Source organism: Astatotilapia calliptera, chromosome 12 (genome assembly GCF_900246225.1).
Source record: "Astatotilapia calliptera chromosome 12, fAstCal1.2, whole genome shotgun sequence".
Lineage (NCBI taxonomy): Eukaryota > Metazoa > Chordata > Actinopteri > Cichliformes > Cichlidae > Astatotilapia > Astatotilapia calliptera.
The window spans coordinates 13474846-13495755 of NC_039313.1; the positions used below are offsets into that span (position 1 = coordinate 13474846).

The 20910-nt window shown below is 43.2% G+C and overlaps 1 protein-coding gene across 2 annotated transcripts in view; it reads left to right on the forward strand.

Annotated features, from left to right (window-relative positions):
* Nucleotides 1-1799: 1799 nt before the first annotated feature.
* ptch1 (patched 1) overlaps nt 1800-20910 on the forward strand; it is a 48991-nt gene continuing 29880 nt past the window's right edge. Inside the window, exons 1-3 of one of the 2 annotated variants that reach the window (XM_026186760.1) lie at nt 1800-2471; nt 3929-4121; nt 19971-20160. In XM_026186760.1, coding sequence (XP_026042545.1) covers nt 2301-2471; nt 3929-4121; nt 19971-20160 — 554 coding nt within the window. In that variant the 5' untranslated portion in view covers nt 1800-2300. The remainder of the gene's footprint in view (nt 2472-3928; nt 4122-19970; nt 20161-20910) is intronic. The other variant, XM_026186759.1, reaches the window with a different exon arrangement.

Below are 20910 nucleotides of genomic sequence, written 5' to 3' on the forward strand. Positions count from 1 at the left end.
GGCAGTTAAATTGTATATATTTAAGGTTGGTTTTCTCCATCACAACCAACCTTCATACTAACTGCAAAGAAGAATCTTAGTATTTATGATACAGACAGATCAGAAATAAGCATTTATATGAATGTTATGTTATTTCCAGTAAAATGGACAGTTTCTGTCCAGACCAAATGTAAAGTAATTTGCTCCAAGGGTGACACTAAGGGTAGTAAAATTACTTACTTTGATAGTAACACAAATCGGTCTTTGTAAGTTAATATAATCTGAGACTATGTGGCTGAGGACATGTGATTGTATTAATCTGTTTGTGGTTTCCTTATTGTACAGCATCTACAGTCCCTTATGCATCAATGGAAACAATCTGTATGCTTGATCCTATGTGCTTGTTCCTTAAGTACCCACATGTGCACATGCGTCTCTATATTGCATTGCATTCACTTCTTTGATGTCAGAGTACACAGGTGTGCGTTGCGGGCTCTTTTTCTTTTTTTCCCCTTCAATTACCAAAGCCTAAAATACTGGAAGCTGCTGCTGCGTGATTGGCACAGTTTACGACGAATCACGTGACAATCAAAGGGTCCTGCCTATGAAGCTAAGGAGACCACCAACGTGGCCAAAAAAGGAACAGTCCTATAATTGGGTAAACTTTTTTTCTGAGCATTCTGACTGTGACCAAGACAGATTACGATGCATCTCTTTCTCTCCTCACAACACTTAATCATTCCTTTTTATCTTTATTATAACTGACTCGTTTCGCTCTCCAAGGAGCGGGAAATCACGGATTTGTTCTGAATGTTCTCCCCACCAGGACAGAAGATGGTAAGAGCTCGGCTGGCAGCCACACGCCCAGAGTCATCTTAGATGGCTTAGGTGTGAAGTACACCTGATGCTCTGGCGAGCCAAGAGTGGCTGCTGGAGTTAATTGTTTTGCTTATTATAACCTTATTATTTTGACCCGATGTCTGTTTATTTGAATTAATTTGTTTTTATCTTTATTTCATGAAAAAAGTTATATCAGAATAAAGTCAATTATAAAAATTATGCCTGCAGCACGGATAGATAAATGCTACCTCCTTTGGCAGTTTAGGGACATGAGATTATAATGAAATCCTAAAATCCGCTTGCTTACTGTGCAGCAAGATGTAAATGCACAAATAGTTCTTATGTATATCTGCATCTATATGAAATGTGATTTTTTTTTTAGCTAAATAACCATAATACTGTGATATTACCCTGTCGGATCACTAGACTAAAGGGGAGATAATTAGGCATTTGTATGCGTAATTGCGCATAAACACATCGCAGTTCTCTATAGGTAATATTTTCCCAGTTAGACGTTTTATCAAAGGGCTTTTGTTTTGCTTTGTAGAGAGCTGTGGTCCTGAGGCTGTGGCGTATTTTGATATGTACAAAACACTAATGAGCTGATTTTGGCGGTGTTGGACTCTAAAGATCGCAACAACAGTATAGCCTACAAGCCGCCCCCCTCTCATTGAACCAGTTAGAGGATCATCTGAGGGGAAAAAAATAGTTAAAGTTCTGACATGCCAAAAAGCCCCCTCCGATGCACAAACGGGTAGCTTGTATTTGACTTCGGGTCCTCTCGGGGAAACGCTTCATTATTGTAACGGAGCTCTACGTGAAAACCTGAATGCACCAAATGGGTTCGACTCTCGGCGAGCCTCCCCTGAAGTTGGAGATGCTCACATGAGGTCTGCCTGCCTGGGTGGTCTCTCTACTTTAGTGAGCTGTTGCTAAGCAGCTAATAATAGTCGTGTTTGCTGAGTAATTTCTGCCCTTCTGGAACCAATCAGATGCAAGAAACTCCTGCAATCTGACAGCCCCAGAGGCGGGATCTCGAGTATTTTTTTCCTCTTCTCACCCCTCCTCTTTCTCTGCCTCCAAATGGAGAGAGGTCTTTTTCTTCATTTCTATTGAATCTCAGAGTTGGCCGTGACGCGCGGCCCAGGGGAAGACCACATAGATGTCACCAGAATGCTACGACTATCGAGGTTTCATACCCGACAACTTGTGTATGGAAATCACTTCGCGAAGCTCGCTTTTTGAGAGAAACTTACTTTTTTAAGAGACACGGTGAATGCGGTGAAAGCGGTGGAGACCTCCGGATCACGAAATGTTGGGATGGAAGGCGCAGACTTTGACTCGCCGTCTCCAACAGGAGTATGAAGCCCTACTTCACGGGTGTGAGATCTCCGAGAGTGAAACTCTGTTCTCTTGGGATATCGCTACACGCTTTCGGGGAAATACTATAAAGTGGGAAACCATATCGCTGTCCCCGCAACATGGCCTCGGCTGGTAATGCGCCCTCCGAGCAGGAAAACAGAGACCCCGATCGGCCGAGGATAACGCGGAGGAACAGGGGGGACTATACCCGCAACACACCGCTGGATTTGGAGTATTTGCAGCGGCCGAGTTACTGCGATGCGGGCTTTGCTCTGGAGCAGATTTCAGAGGTGCTTTTATTTCTCATCTTGAACGGGGAAAAGGCTTTGTGATGCTGCTTTCATTGTATTCGTCGGAAAGAAAAAAATGTGGCCAAACTGTCCAGTCGCTGCTAGGTAACGGGACGGGCTGGGCACGGGGTACACAGCGGTAAGGCAAGGTTGCAGAAAAGCGCAAAGTAGTTGTGTTTGATTTCACGCGACTCTTCCGATGCAACCGGCTTATGATGAAAGATGTGCTGCAAGTTCTAAGTGCCCGTTTCCCCAGTACAAACACGCGATTGTTTCCAGTGCATCCCCAACCTAGAGCAGTCCCGCACCAGGCAAAAAACATGCAGCTTTTACTCTCGCAGGCAACGCTGCCATTGACCGTTTCATAACATCCAGCCTTTCTTTTACGCGGAGCACCCAAAGCTTTAAAGAGTTTCGGTGACACTGTCTAAACTTGGGTGACTCGTGTAAAGAGGAGGAAAGTAAAGAATCCATGTGGCTGCCCTCTTCCGTTCACAAATATTGTGATTCCTCCCCGTGATAGCTCCTTCACTTCCCCGTGCAGGCCGGAACACACGAGCGGCCAGACGGGGAGAGCGCGTGTGAGTGCGTGGTGGTGGTATTTGTGGTTTTACCACATGCGCCGATTCAGGGTATTTAATATCACCGGGCGATGTGTGCGTGCAGGTTACTTCAGTAGCAATCACACTACACCTCAAAATGTAACAGTTTCTGTCAAGTGGGGAGCATGTGGTCTACAGTGCATTCAGTATTTTATTTTATTCTGTCTTTTAAGACTTATAGTCTGCTACTAACAGCAGTATTGTGCTTCCAATGGCCATTTTACATAAAGAGTAGAACAAAGACACAAGGGAGCCTGCTTAGTAGTTGTGGTTTGACAGTTATGTCCTGTTTACCTGTGTCTACTCTGGAGGTCCAGATGTACTTATTTTGGACTATTAAAAAAAAATTATATATATATTAATATTATTATTATTATTATTATTTGTATTCACAACTGGTTATTGTGGCTGTGAAGTGACAGGGAATGTTGGTACCTTCCCAGTGCATGTATTATGCTAAGGATTCTGATCTGACAGGACCTGTAGCTCGCACTCTGGGGAGTCCTCAGCACTGCCCAGGATCCCCAGCAGATTTGTGGTTTTTCAGTGAATAAAGGTTAGCAGAGGGATTTAGTGGATGTGTTGGAAGATCCCAGCTCTCTGACTTTAGATTCCCGGTTGTAGGTAAATGTGCAGTCTTACTGAAAAGAGAGCAGGTGGGATTCTTTGATCAAAGAGAGGCTTGTACTTTAAAACTGTAAAGGTTCTTTTAAGTGGACACATTTATTGTTGTAGCTTATTTGCATGTATACCATAAAATCTTTTGTCTTTAACCCTACAGCCTCACCTGAGCAGGTAAGTATGGTGCTTTGTCTGTTAACTGACAGTAACTCTGGGACTCTTGTCTTATCATAGGGGAAGGCAACTGGGAGGAAAGCACCTCTGTGGCTGAGAGCGAAGTTCCAGAGACTTTTATTTAGGCTGGGCTGTTACATTCAAAAGAACTGCGGAAAGTTTTTGGTTGTTGGCCTCATGATTTTTGGAGCTTTTGCTGTGGGCTTACGGGCAGCTAATTTGGAAACGGATGTGGAGAAACTCTGGGTGGAAGGTAAGACGCTCTTGATTATTTTGTTTTTTGACAAGCTGTGCAATTCATGATGTTTTTAAGTGTGACCTGCTGGGACTTTTCTTTATTTCAGTGCTTTTGAAACTGTTTGACTTCATATTGCATGTTTCCAAGAATTTGACACAGTTTAGTTTGGAGGAAGAAGGTTTGTTGGTGTTACTTAATGAAGTAGGTATGGGGATTGTTTATTGTATAGGTGCTGGCAAGCACCCAAGCAAAACTTGAAAATACTTGCCTATTCCCAACACACTTAGCTTCTAAAACCGTTCTAGATGCACACATAAGATGTGCAAGGGCTGAGTGTAACTATGCTCATAACAAGTTGTAATTAAGTTCATAAGGGGCTTTCGGGGTAGAAGAAATTTTTGTGAAAGCCGCCATTTTGTGAGATGTGTGTGAGTGTGTGTGTGTGTGTGTGTGTGTGTGTGCGCGTGTGTGTGTCTGCCTGCCTGCCCCCAGCAGTTGACTGTGTGTGGTCCCGTTTTGGACAGCTCTCAACTTTCCAAAAAGATTTGTCTCTGGCTGCAGGGAAAAAGCGGAGTGAGGGCAGGAACTCGTGTTTGCGGGGTGGATGGAACATTTGTTAGTTTTCCTTGTTTTTGAAATTCCTAAACAACTTATGAAGAGTGAAAATATATAAGGAAGAAAGAAACTGTGCATATGGGTGGTGCTTGTGGGGGGTTTAAGGGGAAGGGGCTGAGCTTTTTTTCCTTTCCTTTGATCCACATTCCTGCGCTTATGGGTAGAGTTGGCTGTAGGAGTCATGAATGGAGGAGCAGACTTGTTGAGAAATTGAAGTGGAGTACTGTTTGGTTATAAAAATGAATGCATTTTTTTAGCGTGTGCTTGTGTGGTTGCCTTTTTAACTTTTTTAAACCACTTTGTCTCAGGTTTAAAAAAAAAAAGTTAACAAGATCAAGCACTAAAGCAAACTGATTCCTGTACAGATCAAACACCACACCTCCTGCCCGGGGTTGGCTGTTCTCCCCTTGCGTGCAGCTGCAGGGGTCTGACAGACAGCGTGTTCTTCTAATCTGCGGCGCAGGCGCAGTTGGCAACAGTTTAGGCAGAGGGGAGCCTCTTTGGGATAGGAATCCTGATTATACTCAGAGGATCGCACTGTTTTCACACCCTTTCACATGTCTGACCACGGTCGCGTATACTAAAGTGACCGGCACCTTTTGGAACTGAATATTATTGCACACTTCACAGTGCATCATTTACTCTTACACACAAGTGCTCAAATGAATTAGTAATATATTTATAACTTCTTGTAATTTATGTACAAAAATGAATAAATCAAAGATTTGCAGGGACCTGTCGCCGTTTTGTTGCCTGTTTGATTTAATTTTAAACGCTGTGTGGGATTTTAACAAAAATTACTAAAAAATACTAAGAGCATCACTTTGGCGTCTTCCTTCTCTTACTGCTGCCCTTCTCAAAGAACGGGGTTTAGAAACATTTTGGCAAACTTTTTATTTAAAGCATATTTAAAAGGACAGCAATGAAGTCTTTTGGCTTCAAGATACATTGCAAGTGCAAACTGTAGACTTATTTCAGCTTCTTCAGAGTACTGAGGTTAAAATTACTAAAAGCTATAGCTTCAGAGTTATTGATTCAGTAGGTAAACGGTCTTCTTGTAGCTTCTCAAATGTGAGAATTTTTAGATTTTCTCAGTTTCCCATTATTATTTGCACCTTTTTGTCCTTGCAAGGTCTGGTAACTTGTGATTTATCAGCATTTTCAGATGTTTCAGCTGATTCTGTTGCAAGTTTAGCGCTGCTGGTGGTGCATCAAATTCAGGATACTCAAACCCAGACTGACTGTACACTTTTGTTTTGTTCCACCAATAAATTTTGGTGTTGACAGAACTGAACCTGACCTTGACTGACACACAAGTAGTGTAGTGACCTCTGGTAGGCATCTACAAAATGGTCTCATACTGGCTCACACCAAGATGCGAACCCCTGCTCGTACACAGGCTCTGACTACAAGACAGGGCTGCTGTGGTTTTCTACATCCCGATAAGTGAGGGGTTCCAGATGCTGGTAGGGAGAGATCTGTTTGTTTAGATTAGACTGCACAGCTGAGGGATAGATTAGTTCTGCCTGGACCGTGGAACGCTGTGCTGGGCCGTGCTGGGGGACTGGCCCATCGTCCGAGAGGAAAAAGAGGAGAGGACAGAGTGCCTGTTTATGTTTCATTTGGTTGGAACTGCAGGCGACCCATGGACGACCCCACGTGGAAGCTGTGTGGCCTGTGGATGCGTGCGCTCATACAATACAGCCCAGCTCCCATCAGATCTCTCAGCTCCTCCAGTGTTGACCGGAGCAACATTCACGTTTGCGATCTCGTGTCGTGTCGGTCATCACCTGCTTTCTGATAGCTGCAGAGCAGCTGAGGTCTCCGGCAGACCGCCGTTAAGTCTCTACTGCAGTTAGCTTGTAGGTCACGTGCCACAGCTTTTGCAGGGATTGTCTTTTCTCACACAGTGCTCACTCAGCACTGTTTATAAATACTCTGACACAGGAAGTTCTGTTTATTAGACAAAGTGACAGAGACCAATTGGGAGTGAGATGCATGCCTGCACAAAGACGCAGTGGTGTCAGACCTCTGAGGATGCATGGAAGTTTGTTCTTTACTTAACAATCGGGGCAAGATTGTAAGATTTTCAGTCTTGTTTTCCCACTTAGAAAACATCAAAGTGACCGTGGTTTCTATTTAGGGCAGATTGTATCCACACTACAGACAATCTCTGTGTTTATATCCACTCACAGGAAATGATTAGTTCAAACAGGAAGCTGTAGTATTGTGGTGTACTGTCTCCCCACACACAATTGTGGTCTGAAGCTCTCTGTGTGCTTTCCTCAGTGTTGGAAAACATGCTCACTGGCTTGTGACCTCAGATGCATCCTCAGCTTAAACCTGAAGATCATCTAGATGATCTTGCAGTGATTAACAATAAGCCACATTCATGGAGAAGAGACATGGATAAGCGAGGAATGAGAGTCCTTTAGGTTTCCTCCTGGCTGCAAATGGAAAATGGAGCCATCCCTTGGCATTCTAGGTTATGGCAAAAACAGGCCAAATTGTAAAGAAAATAGGAGCACTGCCTGCCACTAATTAAAACAGTATCACATAAACATTGGCCTTCCTGTAGGACAGCCCCTCTCTCTTTTGCTCCGTTTCTTTGCGGAGAGAAAGGCTGGAGATTATGGAGCTGTGCTGATTGGGAAGAGGAGACGCAGGGAGGGGATGGTTTGGAAGTTGGGGCTTTTGAAGCTTGAGCTCTGGGCAAGGGTTGAAGTTGAAGCCAGGGGTGAAGCCGACGATGTGGAGCTGTGGGGTAATCATGGCTGGAGTTTTATTTAGTCTATAGATTCAGCCTAGACTGAAGCGAGGATGAATTAAGTGGCTGCATTTTGTTCTCATCACACCTCAGGATCCAGAATTGTGAATCTGTGGACCAAAGAGGTTTGATGAAGGATAAGTGAAGAACAGTAACTGGAGGAGAAGACAGAGGCTTCGTGTTAACACTGGCGACTGCTACGTAAACGGCATGTTTTTGCAGTATTGACCGATGTCAGAGTTTATTTTAACTTAGCTGTGCTCCAATCTTAAAACCACTGACATGTTGACATGGCTACACATCAGTGTTGACCTAGAAATATATTACATCCAGTCAGACACTTTGCTCCGTAATGATTGGTTAAGGAAAATTGAATCTCTTTCCCCTATGGAAACTTATTACCAAGAAGGAAAAAGAGTGTAATTGCCTGACAGTTGTGTCTGATATCAAATGTATGGCAATTATATGAATGATTCAAGTTTAAAAAGAGCTTGTGGTCTCCAGATTTATGGCTGGGACTGGGGCACAGGGCAGTGGATTGTAGTCTCAAGGTTGCAGACTGAGGGGAGGGCCTCGGTCCCGGAGTGCTTTCTTGGGGGGCATAAGTGCAGAGGCTGGGGGCCACTGGGGTAGACCCCTGAGACCCTGAGGTCATCTTGTGGAGGCCCCACTATTTAAAACCTTACCTGATACTCACCCTGTGGCCTGGGTGCAGAGTGAAGACTCACAGCAGAAGTGGGAGGGGGGGGGGTGGAGGAACTGCAGCAAAGGTCGCAGCTGTCACCGGTCACTGTTTGTATATGTTCACGTGCGGGCATGTCGCATGTGTATGCCTACTGTATAATAGAGCGCCTCAGTGCCAGCTGTTTTGTTTCGAGTTTGCACTCTTTTCTCATTGTGTGATGATTCAGTTTTGTGAGTTTCTGATCAAACTTTTAAAATCTCTTCTCCAGCAGAGGGCAGTGAATCTATTTTTTATTTAATCTCTGAATTACTGTATAATAATTTTATGTCAAATAAATATCCAAGTGCAACAACAGCGCGCATCATCATTCCAGCTTCAACAACAGAATACACTTGAAGGAGCGACGTGTCACAGAGGGAGTAATTTCAAAGTCATACTGCAGAAATTTCACAATTTAATTTCCTTTTAAATTGAAAGTGGAGCGCCTCTAGCCTGTCCCTGAAATCAGTATGGTAACAGTTACAGTGGTGCCAGGCTATGTTTGTGTGGAGCCGGATTTAAGGTTTCAAAATCCAGTCTGATAGGATCAAATGTTGTTGTTGTTATTTTATTTTTTTTCTAAAGCCATTCCTTGCCCGTTCCTCCGTGTCTGTTTTGTATCTAGTATGATTAAGAACTGAGTCAACAGAGCTGGTGGTTGTTTTGTTGTTTTGCTGGTAATGGCAGTGGAAAAGGGTGCAGTATAATGTTAAGTGCATGCAGAAGAAGCCTTGACATCCTTTTTTGTGGAGGAGGAGGAGTGCCCTGAATGTGGTGTCTCCACTGAGAGGATTGTGGTTTGCATGGCTGAATTATTCAGCTTTTGATGTGTATACAAGCATAGATACATGCATGGGTGCATGTGCACACACACATGTACGCAGAAAGAGGCTTTGGAGTTTTGGTTCTGTGAATGAGTGGGTGGTTGAGCAGGGTTGGCATGCCAGTCTATTTTGGTAGTATCTTTTTTTTCCCTTTATCTTTCTTTTTCTCTCTTTCCCTTTCACTCTTTCTCTCACACTACACCTCCTGCAGCTTTCTTTCAGCAGAAGCAGCAGCAAGCGATCAAACATACAAACGCCCCCCCCCACACGCAATATTTCTCCCTAGTTAGCGCGGCATACACGACATAGAGTCATCTATTCTTCTCTCCTCATCAGTTTCGCTCCCTGACATCAAATGTATACAGTAATACTCAAACGTGAGCGCACCTACACATGCGCGCTTGTTCCAAACTGCACTCCGCTGAGTTTGTGTTTATCAGTTCACTACAAACATGATTAAACCCCTCTATAAGGAATAACATTCCAGTGTGTTGTGTTAAACTTTACGAGTTGATGAAAAGTGCAGGCTGGCTGGTGAGGGATTTAGTGTGGGGAAACATTGCGCCTCTGGTACTGTACACAGACTCGCTGCGCTGTTTTCTCAAGCTAGCGTTTGAAAACAGCTTTGTGTATATTAGGCCTACCTGGCAAAAGTGAATGTGAAATACCATTTAAAAATTTGCTCGTCAAGCGTTCCCCGCGTGTGTGCGGGCGTGTGTGTGTGTGTGCTCCCAAGGCAAGCATGCTCCCATTCACAAACAACATCCTGAGATACCTCCAAGCACTCTGTTTACATTTTGCATTCTTTCAGGCGCTCTTATTCAAAAACCAGAGCCCTGCGAATGACCGACCACAGGAGACTGTGGAGAGAATTACTCTCCCCCTCTACCTCCCTCTCTCTCTCTCGCTCTCTCTCTTCTGTTCTTCTCTTTTTCTCTCTGCCAGAAAGGTCTCTCTCTTTACCCGAGCCTCCTTTCCCCCCCTCCTGCCCCCCACCCTCCCACCACTCCCCCGTCCCTGGCTGGAGAGAGAGTGGCCTCAGAATGCCAGATGTATTACAGAGTGAGCCACGGCAATGTAAACACTCAGCCCTGCCATGAGAGCAGGGTGGTCTGGCCTCCCTCCTTCCCTTCCCTCCCCTCGCCTCCTCTCCCTCCCTCTTCCCCTTTCCTCTGTTCCCTCCCTCACAGCGATGACTGCCAGAAGGGTGGAGAAACACCCTTCTGTACAAAACAGCAGAGGGAGAGTGTGTGTGTGTGTGTGTCTGTGTGTGTGTGTTGGAGAGGAGACTGAGTGAGGGAAGAAGCAAGAGTATAGTAGCAGTAGTGTGTTTGTGTTTTGGCTGCAGTGCCTACCGTACACTAGGAAAGAGAGATTGGGCTGTGGATTGATGCTTCTCAGACTGCAGAGCAGAGAAATTTTCTCGCTAACATTTCCAACTGTGTGTATATGTGTGTGTGTGTGTGTGTGTGTGTGTGTGTGTGTGTGTGTGTGTGTGTGTGTGTGTGTGTGTGTGTGTGTGTGTGTGTGTGTGTGTATTTTGTTTTATTTTATTTTTTTTAGCCCCTCTGGCACACCACAGTTACATACGTAGCTGTATATTTCATTGCAATTCCTGCAGCACGTCGTCATAGAATCTGGCAACCACGGCAGTTACACAAGTACCACACATGCACATGCAAGACATAAAGATACAAAGATAACATTTCCTCTGTCAGATGATTGAAAAGTCAGGAGCTCCAGATTGAATCAGCATGCAACTGAGTGAAATCGTCTCTTGCACTGTAACCTATCTGCATAAAGAGCACTGGGTGTTATAAAGACCATGTTTACACTTAAACATTTTCTACTTCGTTGTTCCCTGGCACGTGCACTACTCCAGTGTTTTTGGACCTGTGCATTTGTCCATTTTATTATTTGCTCACCCACCCTATGTTGCAGAGGGTCTAAGGCATAGGTGTCAAACTCTGGCCCGCGGGCCAAATTTGGCCCGCAGCCTAATTACATTTGGCCCGCGAAGCCATACCAAATTACTATTAGAGCTGGCCTACTGGTATTATACAGCTAATATATATATTGTTTAGTATTAAGCTTTGCTTGTTCCATATTCAGTTTTTCAGCAAAACGTGTTCGAGTCCATTAGAAAAGATTCATTCTTATATCTGGAGGAATAAATATATTTCAATAAATATTAACGTTAGCCCGCAACTTTGTTTTAGTTTTGAATTTTGGCCCACTGTGTATTTGAGTTTGACACCCCTGGTCTAGGGCCTACTGGAGCTGACACAGAGCAATAAGTATTGCTTATAGTACATTGGATAGATTTCAAGTCCATCACAGGATCCCAGAAATGGGAAGCTTTTGTATACTTCTAATGCTCTTCAAGTTTGGACACCACTGTGCTGTCTTTCGGTCTGAACTCTTCCTGTCATGCTGGGTTTTATCAGTCACTAAATGTCATTCTCTAATTTGTCACTCACCCCCATTGCATGACCCTTTCCAGAAGAAAACAAAAAAAATTAGGAAATCTGTCTTGACTGTCAGCAGTTAATTCAGCAAGAAGAACAAATTGCAGGCGTTTTCTAGTATAGTCTGTGTCTATACTAGCGCTGATTTCTAGCTAGCTACACATTCACTGTGTGTGCAAATGATCATTTAATATGTATTTCTAGGCTTTTTACAATGGATTGAGATTGTTTTTGGTTTAAAAACAACACTTACAGTGACAAAGGTAGCTGAATGCACGGGTTTGATATTTAGGTTAGATGCACATTAAAGTATCGAGTTGGGTCAGTTTCATATATCTTCCATCTTCTTGTTTCAAAATAACTATTTCATACACATTTACAGTTGTTTTATAGTTGATGTATTTACTGTGTGAATTATTAATACATACATTGTAAATGTATATGTTCATTCAAAAATGTATGAATTTCACCAAATAACATGTTTCACCACAGACCCTAATACTGTGATCCATGTAAACCATAAACACTTTGCCTCAAAATAAAGGGACCAGTGCTCTCACTATAATCCGCCCTTCTGTAAAAGTTTGGCTCTGGTTGTTGGGCAGACCTATACATAACAGAATGGAGTATAAACAACCACCATTTGCTGGACTTATAAACTAGATGATAATTGCCATTAACAAAAAAAGAGAAAGTTGTAGTGCATTTCACTCTTACCTTTGTCAGGCACAAAGTGATGGATACATCCCAGAAAGCTGCACGAGCAAGCAAGACACAGAAGGTCCATGAGATGCCCTGAACGCAAAAATGAGATCACCCCTTATCCAAATAACCTCAACATCCTGTCTGTTTTAAACTCGGTGGGTGCACTGCTGGGAATCTGAGCAAGTCAGATTCCCAGCAGTGTACTAAGTTTGCCCATGTTTAAAACAGACTGGGCGACTGGTTGTTGTGATGAGTGCAGAACAGATGCAAGTTCAGAGGTTCCTTGATTTATTAGTAAGATGGAATAATAGTTGAATTATGAGGGTGGTAGCCGTGAATCTCAAAAAACAAATACAGATCCTGTTGGTTTTTCTTTGTCTTACTTTCATACTGTTTCTGTGTCCTTTATTGCACACTCAAGAATGTGTGGTTTCTTTTTGGGATCCCTGAAATCATTGACCATCTTTACAGGAAATGACAAAGAGATAGCTAGTTGAGATTGGTTGTTGAGGCTCATGTCACGGTCTGTTATGGTTTGGTTGTGAGCCAATCACAAGGCTGTAAATGCAGCAAAAGGCTGGCTTAAATTTGACAGGCACTGCAGAAGAATACAGAATGTGATGGGGGGTTTTTTCCCCGTCCTGGAGTCTTTTTTTTTTCTTCATTATCACACACCTGAGAATGCAGAAAATCTGCTGCAGTTTAATTGGACATTATCTGGTCTTTACCTGCCAGCTTCCTGGAACAAAGTACGTGTGCTTTCAGATTTTACAGATGTGTGAAACCACACAATTATCACTGGCATTCACCTCTAGTGAGTGAGCGTAACGTGTGGTGCATCTTTTGCATTGCATTCAAGCAGGTCCCTCTATAAAACCAAACAGAATATTTACAGTTTTATGAAGCAGACAACTGTAGAAAATAACTCAGTTTGATTCTCTAAAAAATGTACAGAATTCATGGGTAAAATCGGCTAGACTTTATCAGAGTAAGAGGTGTACTATCGCTGAAGAGTTTATAAAGCTTTCGCGTCACTTTAGTGATGGTGGCTTCAGATCTGCCATGTCTGTTTGGCTGCATTATGACATCACTTTTAATTGAACTACAACCACTGCATGCACACATGCTACAAAAACAGACTTTCTGTCAATGTTTCCTTCCCCAACTACTCTTTACACAGCTCTCTGAATCCATTGGCACTGAATAGGATTTTTTTTTTTTCGTGGGGGGTGGGAGAGGCGAGAGGGACCTGAATGAAGGCAGCAACGTGGAAGAATCTGCCCATTGAGGAGTGTGTGAATGTACACCTCGGGCCCAGGGGAAGCTGCATTGGGAGCCAGCCGACTGCTAAATACACCCATTTTAGGGGCCGCAGAGGCCGGACAGGTGATTAGCATAATCAGGGGAGAGGGGAGCTATACATATGGTAATGCAGTAGTTGGGGGGTGAGGTTTGGTGGTATGGGTGGGGATTCTGGGGGCAGTGGTTGGCAGCTGGGGTGTGTCGGGGGTCGGAGTGTTTCGGGGGTGCGCTGCTGCATGAGGAGACCCTCGGCTACAGCTGCCAGCCCGAGGACTTCCAGTCTCCGTTCTGTCACTCTCATGTTTTTTTCCTCATTTTTTTATTTCACAGTTTTCCACTCTTGACCACGATTGTTTTACACTCCCCTCTCTGTGTGGCAGCCCCCTCTTCTTATAAGCTGACAGGAGGGAGGGAAAGAGAGTGCAAGGGAGGGAGAGCAGTACAAGTGAGGGGAACTCACCACGGGTCAGATAGGGTCTCGGCTCCCAGTAAGGCCTTTCACCACATATTTGTGGCTGTGTGCACACCTGCATTGCAGAGTGAACATTGGAAACTGCTGTTAATGCTCTGTGGATTGCTGTGCGTGCTGCTGCAGTGAGCGCTCCTTCTCCTGCTCGCAAAGTTGTTCTGAGCCTTTTGCATCTCTTTACACACTGGCATCTCCTTTGCCAGTTCCTGTCTCTCTTTTTCCTCTCATCAAACCCTGTCCTCATATTCTGTGTGCTCCTGGATTAAAGCCTGGACTTCTTTCTTGCTTGTTCCTGTGGCGGGCTGATCATAATCTTGTGCCCGCCTGCAGTTCAACAATTCTCTAACACTTTTTGACAATGCTTTGACAGAAATCTATGCCACTTTTTTTCCCCGCTGCAGCTAAATATTTTAGATCGGTGTATAAAGTGATAAACAAATGCATTCTAGCATAGATCTGTTGATGTTTATCTACTTTTATTGAGAGGGTCTGTCACATTGCAGTGATGATATCCTACAGAAAATGGGAGCAGCAGAAAATCTAAGAAAAAAGATGAACTCAGAGCCGTGGCAGCAGATGGATAAGAGAAAGCAGACAAATGGTGGAGGACAGAAACAGGTGGGGTCCTCTTAGTGATCAAAGCAGGTTATTGACAGTAGCAGCTGAATGGGAGACAAACAGGAAGTAGGAGATGTCACTGGACAGACCTACTGTGGGAAACTACCTGAGCAGTGTGACCAGGAGCAGATACCAAGCAAGTTCAAATAAATGACCAAGATAGCCAAGTAACAGATGTCCATCCATCCATTTGCTTCCGCTTATCCTTTTCAGGGTCGCGGGGGGTGCTGGAGCCTATCCCAGCTGTCATAGGGCGAAAGGCGGGGTACACCCTGGACAGGTCACCAGTCTGTCGCAGGGCTAACACATAGGGACAGACAACCATTCACACTCACTAACACATTCACACCTAGTGGCAATTTGGATTATCCAATTAACCTATCCCCACAAGCTGCATGTCTTTGGACGGTGGGAGGAAGCCGGAGTACCCGGAGGGAACCCACGCAAACACGGGGAGAACATGCAAACAGATGTATTTTTATTATATTAGTATATACTCTCTTTCCAAACCTCATGAGAAAGTTTGAAATCAGCCATAGTCTAAATAAAACTATGTCTTAAACATAACTGAACTACCAATGAGAAAAAGATGACCTTGTGTGCAACAGCATGGAGTTAAAGATGAAATATTCTTATCATTTTAAAAAAAGACAAATGTTTTTATTGTCTCTTGTGCAATTTTATGTTGGAAGACAAAAAGAAAGGAAGAGTTATATAATTTTTCTCTATACTCCTCAAACTTTGCCTCAGGATTTAGGACTCCTATAGCCCAAGGCTGCCTCTAAGCACCTGCCTGAAAGTTTAAAGGAGTGTTGCTAGAAAACTGCAAAGATTTTGTAGGTCGCTGTTTTTTTGCAGTTTGTAATGTAATAAGAAATGGCAGTATACAGAACCGGTGGAGATCAAGTAACAAACTTTGACAAGAGTACTGCAAATAGGATTGCTAAAACGGAAAATGAAAACCATCGTCTGACTCCTAAGCCTACAGGAGGATTTGGCAAACTGCTCTGCTGCCTACATTACTTTAGTGTCAGAAGTTCTGGATGTTGTTATGGACTGAAAATTTTCTTATCACTGACTGAGCATCTCCACGAAGAAGTCTTCACCCCTGACTAAGTGGTCAGACCAAGAAAGATTCTTGGTAGGAAGAAAACCACCATTTAAGAATTCTGCAGAAGTGTTCCTCTTCCTCAGATCCAAGTATTAATACAATAATGTTTCAAGTTCGCAATCCTGTTGACTTCACTTCTTGGTTTTCACTCTGGCTTATATCATCCACTGTGAGACCTGCTATGAATAGGTGTGTGCCTGTGCTCAGTGCGTTGAATTAATTCACTTAGGACAAAAGTTAGGATAAGGTTCTCAGTATGTAGGTAAATGGGATATTTATGTTATAGTTATTTAATAATTGAACAGAAAATACCAAAATGTCTTTATAGGAGATTATGGGTTGATTCATTAGAAAGAAAATGGTTAATAATATCAATCTTTTAATACCAGCCTATGGAAAACTTGAAAGCACAACTTGAAAAACCACAGTAAGAACCTTTCATACCTTTGCAAATATTCATTAAGTACCAGTATTGCTAAACTCCAGAGAAACCCAAAATATCAAGCTCTTGTATGAAAGCATCATTTTTCTGTCTCATGCAACAGGTGTCACTTCCCAAGTTTAAAAGATCTTTTCAGTGTAAATCAACTTAAATTTGATTTTCTTTACACAACTTTTAAAGCAGCTTTTTAAGTACATGCCGTTGTAGTTTCATGGGGTGGTCGTCTCTTTATCCCTTTGATAATACTGGAGGTTCAGATTTTGGGAGGTCGCTGTAGACTTGGTAGCAGTGAGATGACCTGGTTTTGGGGGGCTTCCTCTTCACCATAGGGGGTGCCTGCTGGGATGGAGGGCTAATCCAGCTAATCCGTTCTCTGCAAACAGACAGACACACCCACACACACACACACACTCACACTCACACACAGAGATGTGTTCAGCCGCATGCAAATACATATAATACATTATGTCACAAATCTTTAGTTAGTGGAGCAGGTCAGGTGTTTCAGACTATTTATTCATAGATGTGTAAATATGTTCAGGTGTACACTGAACATAATTGGGATTGGAATTATACCAGCATCACTCACAGTTACAGGAGTGGTTGCCGCTGGTGGTGCGTGTTCTCCTCGAAAGTTATGGGCTGCTTCCGTTGTCAGACATAAGAGATGTGCTGGGGTGGGGACAAGCTGTTGTGTGTTGCATGGAAAGGAGAGAAAGTTGGCGAAAGGATATGGGGGGTGGTTTGGCTTTGACAGAGGGGCCGGGCTGATTGCCATCATGATCTGGCCAATCACAGTGTAGAGCTGAATAGAGCAAAGAGAGAGAGAAAATGAGAATGAGGAGGGGGCGTTCAGATCTGAAAGGAGGAAGGGGGTGATGTCAGTTCCTTAGAAACCTACTTTCTCTCCTTTGGTGCCCGCCACCCCCCACCATTCCTCTACTTTGAGAATAGGGGGACCAGGGGTTAATGTTATGCAACATGCTGAATACCCACACCGAGGGCTCCACTACAGTGACAAGCATAGGCCTCTTCTCTTCTCTTCTCTTCTCTTCTCTTCTCTTCTCTTCTCTTCTCTTCTCTTCTCTTCTCCTAAGGTTTTTGGTTTCGTTTGTCAATCATTAATAACTAATAACTCGTACACTACAAACCCATGTAGTCAACAGTGCGCACTAACTCAGTAAAAATAAATACAGACATGATTAGCTAAATAACTAACTAGTCATATGCTGCTGATTACTTTGATTAGCAGTTTGATCTATTACAAGTAAGAAAATAATAAAATATTTCTGTCACAAGTTTCTGGAGCCTAAGTTCATGAACACAGGTGAAGAAACTGGACTTTTGAAAACCAGAAAGCAGCTTGCTGATTCCAGTTCTGTCAGAATACATATAAGTTTTGTGATTTATTGGAATGAAAGCATTTTGGCTCAAAACCAGTTGATGGATAGTACAATTTGACTTCACCAGACTCTCTTAATTATCTATTTTGGATGTGTACTTTTCATGTCACTCTAAAACATTACAAATGATTTTTGTTTTCGTAAGAGACCGAGGCCGGTAAGGGAGGGATTGAAAATTATTTCCACTTTGTTTTGGTCTCAGCAGCTGAGCCTGGAGCGGGACACCTTCAAGATATCAACACATGCTGGGGTCAACCAGTTTTCTTAGGAGAAGGAATATGGGAATATGTGTCATTGAAGAAACACAGCTGTGTGTTCACGCACACTCGTGTGCACATGCTTGCACGTATGCTGAGTGTGTGCGCACACACATACATGTTTTCTTGGTCCAGCTGGGGTGTTAATTTCACCCCAAGGCTGTGTGAGTGTTGACCCCAAAACTTTGTAACCTCGTGAAGTGTGGAATTCTCGAAGCCCGAGGCTGTAATGTGCTGTTTCCTGTAGCGGGAGAGTACATTCCTTTGACTTGTCCCATTCCTCGCTGCTTGCTGTAAACTCAGGATCTTTGGGTGGCAGTCCACGACTTGGAAAGAATTCAAAACAGACAGTGGGTTCTTTCTAAACTTGATCCTCCCCTCCCCCTGTGCCATCTCCACACGTGTAGAAGGGTATTGACTGATGGATGCACCTTTTTCCATATACCCGTGTTTCCGTTGTCCCTCCTGGCAGTGCGCTTAAACCAAGCCTCAGGCTAGCATTGCCTTTGAGCGTTGAGTGTATCAGACAAGCCGACTTGTTAGTGCGCTGTCAGTGTGCGTCAGATCTTAATCAGTTCCATGCGCTTTCCTTTGAAGGGAGGGCTGGTGTAACGGACCTCTGTAGCTGGCCTAGCAGTGGAAAGCATGTCGCTCCAGTTAGCCTAGGCCTGCTATTAATGATGAGCATTATAAACATGCATTCAGACAGGTTCAGATAGGAATGCTGTTTGAGTCCAGAAAAAAAGAAATCAAATGTGTTTTCCTAATGCCCCAAGACATGGCCCATCTCTCCCTTTTCCCTTGGTCTGACTGGGTGGTCCAGCCCAGCAGAACAGGCATGCTTATGTTCAACTTTAATGCCATTACAGTAGACAAAAAAATATTCAATCCATGCCCACTGTTACACGGATTGAGCAGAATTGTTAAATTGGATTAAGGCATAATAAAATGCTACAGATTTTTCACACAGTCTGCTCTCTCACTGGACAGTTTTCTTGTTTTGTGTATGTGTGTGGCTGGGTGACCAAGTGAAATAATATGAGTATAAATTGCTCGAGCTTTCGCTGAACGGCTCAAATTATCAGCTCGTAAATTAGAAACAGACACACCAAACTGGGGGATGCATATGAAGACACATGAATCTTAAACCTGAACACAAAACGTAAACAATTCTGGTACTTTTTTAAAATTTAATTTGCCTTATAATTTTGCTCATATCTGCCCATCCTTGCATGCCCGCATTCGTTTGCATGCATGTGTGTGTTTATGTGTGTGCGTGTGTGTTTGTGAGGGATACTTTGCCAGACTTTCCTTGGATGTACTTGGGTGGAGCTGGACAGCTAAAGGGTCTGAAAGGCTGCTTTTGTAGCTCGGGCTAGCTCAGGGCTCAGAGCGCACGCACAGGGCTTAGTCTCACCACGATACTGGGAGCAAAGCCTGGAAGACAGCCTCTCTCTATCAAACACACACACACACTAGTGTCACACACAAATGCAGACAACGTGTTTTGGCGCTGCTGACAAGTTAGCAAATTTAAGGAGAAACACTGAGCTGTTTGTGAAATGTGGATTTGTTGAGGTGATGCTGCTTTTGTGGATTCAAAGGACTTGGGATGTTTGCCATTGTAGTGTTACAAGCTTACTGTGAGGAGAGTGCTGTTATTTAAGATACAAGTCAGATAATGTCACAGACAGGCTGCGATGTCTGTGGGTCTGCTTTGCAGAACGAGCAGGGGATCTCTTGTGTGAGTCGCAGACTTTATAGCACACCATGCTGTTTGTGTGTGTGCATTATTATTATCTTGTAGTTCAGAGCAAAATAATGCATTACAATAAAAAAAGTATGCATGAATGGATCTGGTAGCAGTGTGATGTTTTCTAGTCAGCTGTACTCCTGTTTTACTTGAAGAACCAGAACGAAAGTCAGTGTTTTAACCTTTACTGTGTCTATATTTTGCAGATATTTGTGCCTTTGTGTCAGAAAAACACAGACTTTTTAAGCACATATTCAAAGCCAGCACAATTCTGGCCCCTAACCCTTACATGCAGTTTTTCTTAACCTTTAACTTTACTAAATAAGATTTTGTGAATCAAATGCAATAATGGTCTGGATGTTTTCACAAAAGCCTTAAATATGTAACTTCACTCTTCTTTGTCAAGTTGGCGGGCGTGTGAACCAGGAACTCAAGTATACAAGACAGAAGATAGGCGAGGAGGCCATGTTTACCCCTCAGCTGATGATCCAGACGCCGCGGGAGGAGGGAGCCAATGTTCTAACTGTGGAGGCGCTCCTGCAGCACCTGGAGTCAGCTATCCGAGCCAGCAGAGTTCATGTTTACCTTTATAACAGGTAACGTGCCTCTTGTCATTTTGTATCTAAGCATCATGTTTTCCAATTCTGGACAAGTTAATTCAAGTTTAATATCTTTAGTCCAATAACTGTATCTGGCTTCCTCTTTATTCTAACACAGTGGCCAGTAATCTGTGAGTGTAGCCCTGTTATAGGTCCAGGTATAAATTCTCTTACTTGTGTGTCAGTCAACATTTCTCAGCTACAACGCTGACACGATGTGCTCAGCTCATTCAACATTGTTGGAAGTAAACGAATAAGCTGATCCCAACAGTGGAGTAACCCTCCTGCAAACTAGCATTTGGAGGTGTGATTGCAGAACGGCACAAAAAATAATTTTTTTTAGTAACCCTTTTACTTTATGAAAAAAGCTCTATCCTACAAGCTGGAACAATTTATTTTGAAATATGTCTGAGTAGGAGTGCTGAAAGGTGCTGTAACGTGGTGCACATGTGCAAACTTTTTTCTGTATGCTATCAACTCTTGTGCTTATTTAAACAAAATCATATCAGCCAACACTATAATCAGCAGGAAAAAAATAAATCGATGCACCTCAAGTGGTAATCTCTGAGTGAATTCATTGCTGTACATGACGAGATATAGCAATTATTCTGTGTGTACAAACACAAAGAAATTCGTAATGATGAAGGATATATTTGTATTATTCCTTGTTCAGTTGATCCTGGGTGCACTCGTCGTGTTTATGTGGTGATGAAAAAGTTAAACTTTTGTTCTGGATGAAGCATTCTC